This window comes from Oncorhynchus keta, chromosome 7 (assembly GCF_023373465.1).
Source record: "Oncorhynchus keta strain PuntledgeMale-10-30-2019 chromosome 7, Oket_V2, whole genome shotgun sequence".
Lineage (NCBI taxonomy): Eukaryota > Metazoa > Chordata > Actinopteri > Salmoniformes > Salmonidae > Oncorhynchus > Oncorhynchus keta.
Window position 1 is genome coordinate 45,612,767 of NC_068427.1, and position 7,036 is coordinate 45,619,802.

The following is a 7,036-nucleotide window of genomic DNA, read 5'->3' on the forward strand; positions in this document are numbered from 1 at the left end:
ACAGAGGATGTTTAAGGAATCATTTTATTCTGAAACAGTCTGTGCTGAAGGAAGTCATGTGTTTATGGTCTGCAAAAGGACTTTACTAATGATTAGTAAATGGTTGATAATGACATTTATTAAACATTTCATGAATTTTTAAATCATTATTACATACTATAAAAGTTGTTTATAAATGTGTGAATAACTAGCTTCCTAAAACTAATTTGGGAGTATTGATAAATGACTTATTAATAAACTATTTACTCATCCATTCTAAAACATTTTTTACAAGGTGTTATTATAAAGTGTTACCAATCTCTATTTTAATTCAGAGAAAACGGCTTCTGAGAGTTGCTCTGGTGTGACCCCTGACCTGGCAGCAGTGATGTAGTGAGAGTAGTGGTAGAGTTCATACCCAGTATGTTGAGGTTGAAGTGTCTGCTACAGTCTCCTGCACTGTCGTGTTTATCACTAATGCATATAGTAGTTATTTATAAAAGTGAGAATACCTAGCTGACTAACATGAGAGTAATGATTAAAAGATGGTGTGCAAACTGTAAATGCCTTACAAATTGTTTATTACTGAACACAGTTATAAAGTATTACCCATAATTGCATATCCATAATCTTAAATTTTACCATCAATTATTTACATAATACATAATTGAGTTAGACTGTAAGTCGCTTTGGATAAAAGCGTCTGCTAAATGGCATATATTATTATATTATTATTGTTCATTTCGACTTTACTACACTTGTTGAAGCCGTTGTGTCTCAATTGAGCCACTAGAGGGCGATGTTAAACAACATACACCGAGTTTACGGAACAATTGAAAGGTTTGAAAAGTTTAAGCCTTTATTGATGTCACCTGTTAAATCCACTTAAATCAGTGTAGATGAAGGTGAGGAGAAAGGTTAAATAATGATTTTTAAGCCTTAAGACAATTGAGACATGGATTGTGCATGTGTGCCATTCAATCAATCACATGTATTTATAAAGCCCTTCTTACATCAGCTGATGTCACAAAGTGCCGTACAGAATCCCAGCCTAAAACCCTAAACAGCAAGCAATGCAGGTGTAGAAGCACTGGGTGAATTTGCAATACAAAATATGTATATGCCCTTGAAAGGGGTATGGTACTATGTGCCAGGGGAATTGGTTTTGAGTGTGTCAAGGCAACAGTGTTAGGTTTTTTACGCTCAACAATTTCCGGCGTGTATCAAAATGGTCCACCAACCACAGAACATCCAGCCAATTTGAAACTACTGTGGAAAGCATTGGAGTCAATATGGGCCGGCATCCCTGTGGAACACTTTAGACACCTTGTAGAGTCCATGCCCTGATGAATACAAGCTGTTCTAGGGGGAAAAGGGGGTGCAATTAAATATTAGAAAGTGTTCTTAATGTTTTGTGCACTCAGCGTTAAATGACTTATGTATGACATCCTCAAAATGTGCTTTTAGAAAACGTACATACTTTTTAACATTAACTAAGATGAAACAACCACAGACGTTGGTATTTGGAATATACAACTCAAAATGACCACAATGTCTTTTATAAAACAAGCTTATGCCTTCTAATGCCTTCTAATGCCTTCTCCAAGTCATTCCAATCCAATCCATCCAAATAATTCTATATCAACATCACATGTATCTATTATGACAACACAGAGATAAGTAATGAAAGAGTTGTGTTACATGAAAGAGGCAATTACAACATAACAGTATAACAAAACGATATCTAACTTGTTTGTCAAACTAGGGAATAAAAACATAGGAACTATGAACACCTAAACTTCAGAGTTAAAATATTTTTAGCAGTCACTTTGAACCATGGATACAATTATTAGATTAATTAAGGAATTAACAAGTGGCAAAAAAACAACAATAGCTAGAGTTTTTGCTGCTTTTCTCTCAGACTTATTTGTCTGTACAGTTTTAACACCAGACACACAGGCAGACTGTTTTGAAAATATCTTTCTGGCCTGTGATCTGGCCACCACAAAGATGTTCATATAAAGTGTTATAATAACAGAGCACGGGACAACCATTGTAATTACAATGTCAGTGATATTGCCCCACATATATCCTTCACCAGTAAAACATTCATTCAAACACCTACTGGGTACCTGTACATTTACAATGTCTTTTATATTAGCAGCACGGTATATGATACAACAACACCAGGTACTGGATATACAACACATCATTCTTGTTGTTGTTATTTTAGAGTGGTACAATAAGGGATCACACACAGCAACATAGCGGTTAATAGATATCAAGACCAAATTACCCAGAGATAAAGAAGTACACAAACAAGTATTGTAGAATTGAAAAACACAGAAATATTCCCCAAAACTCCATCATGATTCCAATATGTGTCCATCTTTTTGTGAGAAAACATTTATAAAGTATTAAGACCATTTGAATGGTTCTCACTTTAGATTAGGGACTGAAAACGACTTTACTAATGATTGTTAAATGGTTTATAAGAACATGTGTTAAACATCTTATGAATGAACTTATAAATCATTATTAAATACTATGAAATTTGTTTATAAATGTGTGAAGAACTAGCTTGCTAAAACAGATGAAGGAGTCATGATACATAAGTTATGAATAAACTATATACTTATCCATTATTAATTATTTAGTGTGTTACTCAATCACTATGTTCATTCACACTAAACAGCTTCTGAGAGAGCTGCTCTGGCGTGACCCCTGACCTGGCAGCAGTGATGTAGTGAGAGTAGTGGTAGTGTTCATAACCAGTATGTTGAGGTTGAAGTGTCTGCTACAGTATCCTGCACTGTTGAGTTGATTCAATAATGCATTTTGTAGTCATTAATACATGTCATAATACCCAGGTGATTAACATTTAGCAAATGTGTGCGTAATAATAAATGGTGAGCAAACTGTAAATGCCTTTCAAATGGTTTATTACTGAACATTGTAGTGGTACACAATTGCATATTCTTGCATTTTACCCTCAACTACTTACACAATACACCATTGAGATAGACTTGGACGTTATCTGATATCACGCCGTACTGAACATTTCAACTTCTCTGCACTTGTTAAAGGTGTTGTGTCACTATGTAGCCACTAGAGGGTAATGTTTAGACAATATACAGAATGATTCATGACATCCTCAAAATGTACTTTTAGAATAATTAAATACTATTTATCATTAAATAACATGGAACAACCACAGACTTTGGAATTTGGAATATACAACCCAAAATGACTACAATGTATATTATAAAACAATCGTATGCTTTCTTATACTTTCTCCAAGTCATTCCAATCCAATCTAGACATATAATGCTGTATCAACACCACATTCATCTATGTGTTGTCAGCGTATTGTTACATGAAAGAACAATTTTATAACATAATTATGTCAAAACTATGTATTTCAAATTTAGAAATACAAATATAGGAACTATGAACGCCTTAACTTCAGAGTTATAATAAGTTTAGCTGTCACTTTGAACCAAGGATAAAAGAAAGCATAAATTATTGGATTAATTAAGGAATTAGCAAGTGGCAGAAAACTGATGATGAATGATAATAAATTGTCACTTAAGAAAGAAAAAAACAAAAAAGAAAATAGAAATGGAATCCAACAGCTTAGATAGGTGAAAACAACAATAGATAGAGTTTTTGCTGCTTTTCTCTCAGACTTATTTGCCTGTACAGTTTTAACACCAGACACACTGGCAGCCTGTTTTGAAAATACCTTTCTGGCCTGTGATCTGGCCACAACAAAGATTTTCATATAAAGTGTTATAATAATAGAGCACGGGACAACCATTGTAATAATGAAGTCAATTATATTGCCCCACATATATCCTTCACCAGTAAAACATTCATTCAAACACCTACTGCGTACCTGTACATTTACAATGTCTTTTATAATAGCAGCATCGTATATAATACAACAACACCAGGTAATGGATATACAACACATGATTCTTGTTATTGTTATTTTAGAGTGGTACAATAAGGGATCACACACAGCAACATAGCGGTCAATAGATATCAAGACCAAACTGCCCAGAGATAAAGAAGTACACAAACAATTAATGTAGAGAAGAAACACACAGAAATATTCCCCAAAAACCCAGCATGGTTCAATTATTGCTACAGTCATTACTGGTATCACAATCAGTCCAACCAGGAGATCTGACACAGCCAGAGAGAGGATGAGCACGTTGGTTGTAGTGTGGAGCTGCTTGAAGTGAGAGATGGAGGTGATCACCAGTATGTTCAAAAATACTGTAACTGCTGAAATCAACGAGAAAAAGATGTACAGTGTTATGTAGATAGATGTCGATAGCAAAGCCTTTCTGCAAGAAGAGTTTCTGTCTTGAAAACAATATTGATCATCTTTGTGTTCCTCCATTTGTAATAAAAAAAATCTAAATGCTGATGTCCTCCTGCTCCTGCTTGGTCCTGTCAGATCTGCCTTCTGTCAAACTCTGAGCTCTGCCTCTCTATTTATCCCTGAGTTACTGACAGCCACTCCCCTCCCGAAATCTCTCTGCACACAAAAGCACGAAAACATACACAAGTGAGCACAAAATGATGTAATTTATGACATAATTGTATGTTGCTGTGGTCTGTCCTTTAGCCTTCCTGATAGTTAGATATGAGAGAAAGGGACATTTTCTCAACTTCTATGAATTTTATTGGGAAAATATATTATGTGTGATGTTTTGGTCACCCAAAGGCTTTTTAAATGGGAAATAGGATAGCTGTGTTAGAGTAACTGTTTTGGTGATGTTTAGGCCATAACCCTCAACCTCAGGAGACATGAAGGCACGTCACATGTCACCTGGCCAGTGTGTAGGAAAGCTGACAGTAGGGAAGTTGATGACGGCTGTCGTGTCTTTGGCTATGCCTGATTAAGTGATATGACATGCTATTCTATAAAATAATTTCTCTGTAATTAATATCAACTGATTGAACTAATCATGTAAATGTAATTAACTAGAGAGTCGGGCAATATGAAAGAATATTTATAGAGCTGTTATCTTCCGAATAAACTCTTAAAGACCTAGTAATATTTTACATCAATAGCAGTCAACATTAATCGTCACCTTAATTCAGTCTCATCTGAAAGTTGTTAATTCTTGGCTAACAAGTTAACAAGTTGAACCAGCAATACAAAATGTAGTTTAATTATTTATTTACTAAATACCTAACTAATCGCACAGAATTACACATACACATAATTCAATCATAACTTGAATACAAATGTCATCATAAAGGAAAACATCCCGAGCAGGCGGAACAGATATGACAGCATGTTACATAAAAGAAAAGGGTCTGGGTTTGAGTGAAAGAGCAGGAAGACTGAGGGACAAAGGGAAGAAGCTGTGCTATAAATACAGTATTTTATGCATTCTAAATTACCGCCCATTTGGAAAAGGAAAATACAATAACTATTTACTCTGAGTTGCACTTCGGTAGGTTGGTGGTAGATGGGAGGCCGTGTTGCCCAACCGAGTCCTTTGAAGAATGTCTCTGGTTGTCAATTGGAAACGTTGTAGTAAAGTCTTTGGGTGATAGATGGGATACTCTGTCTGTTCCTTCCTAATCCTCGTTTGCATCTGCTGTTGCTAACTCAACGGCTAGGAGGTATCACTTCTGTGGTGACCAAGAGTTCAAAGTTCATACCATTCGCAACCAAAGCTCACGCTGATGTTGGCTTCGTTCTAGAGTTATTATCTGAACCATTCTGACATAGGACCGTCATCCTCACGTCCTCGGAACAGGAGGTTATATTGTCAAGGGCTTATATAGGAAAGGAGAGGAGGGCGTGTTTTAATTTTTTTATAGCCCATGTCCCTTCACAGGGGCGGGCCACTGATTGAGCAGAGCCCTATCTTATGAAACCCCAAATCTCACCTTTTAGAAGCTAAAATCATATTTCATCCCTTCACGAATAATTTTAAATTCAAACATTTAAATTGAACAACAATTCCATGTCAATCCGATAACTCTGATGTGTAGACTTTCCACTGTAGAGTATGTCATCTTATCATTGATGAGAATGTCTCAGATGACAACCGAACTGACATCATATTCATTAAGTAACACCGCATATGCTCAATTGATCAGATTACCAGAATATAGTTCATTTCCCCCCACCTTCTGATGTTCCCAGAATCTCTATGTTAACCAAGGGTTCTGCAAATGTAACCTCAGTAGGGTAGAGAGAGGAAAAAGTGGGTAAGAGGTATTTATGACTGTCATAAACCTCCCCCACAGGCCAACGTCATGACAGGGCATATTTTTATGTTGTACGCACTTATAGTAAATGAAATAAACATTTGTGGCATTCCATTGAAACATTCCATAGACTTGTTAAGATGACCATAAGAACTGAATTATGCATCATACTTCTTCAAGTTGAGGGAGACTTTGACTCAGTTACATCATGGGGACAATATTTTTTATTTCTTTAATTGTATTTTTATTTGACGGCATGGATTATTGAGTCATTGTTAGTTTACACTTCAGACATGACTGCCATTGTTTATATTTTTTTCTAAGAGATTGTCAGTTGGATAGGCTCTCTGCAAGGTTTTTTATGGCTTACCTATCATATTAATAGCATTTTCTGACTCAAATAGGATTCCCTCAAGATTCCTCTGACTTTAAATCAAAATGTTGTGATATAAAACTTTTAAATCGCATGTATTTTGAAAATATCTGAATTGGTCAATCCAAAATTATTTCCAGAGATTTTAGAGTATTATTGAGTTTTCAATATCGGTCTGGAATATCAGGGAATCATCTGCAAATAAGTTTAGTTGGTATTAACGTTTTCCAATACTGACACCTGTTTTGCTTGGGTACTGTCTAATTTTGTCTGCAAGCGGTTCATTTGCCAGCGAAAACAGGAAAGGGGCGGACCTCACTGTCTTGTGCCCCTTTCTAAAGTAATTTAATCAGATAATGTATTATTGGTGAACTTGTGTGCTGTAGGACACTTGTTTTTCAGCAGGACAATGTCTCAACACACCTACAGGTGTGGCTACTT

The 7,036-nt window shown here is 35.7% G+C and overlaps 1 protein-coding gene across 1 annotated transcript; it reads right to left on the reverse strand.

Moving 5' to 3' along the window:
- Positions 1-2,904: 2,904 nt before the first annotated feature.
- On the reverse strand, positions 2,905-4,438 carry LOC118386399 (trace amine-associated receptor 13c-like). The gene has a single exon (XM_035774130.1). The coding sequence runs from the start codon at positions 4,388-4,390 to the stop codon at positions 3,428-3,430; it is 963 nt and encodes a 320-aa protein (XP_035630023.1). The 5' UTR covers positions 4,391-4,438; the 3' UTR covers positions 2,905-3,427.
- Between the last annotated feature and the right edge of the window lie 2,598 nt (positions 4,439-7,036).

Excerpts from the sequence above, each read along its gene's own strand:
- LOC118386399 (XM_035774130.1), bottom strand. The coding sequence starts at position 4,390 with ATGGAGGAACACAAAGATGATCAATATTGTTTTCAAGACAGAAACTCT.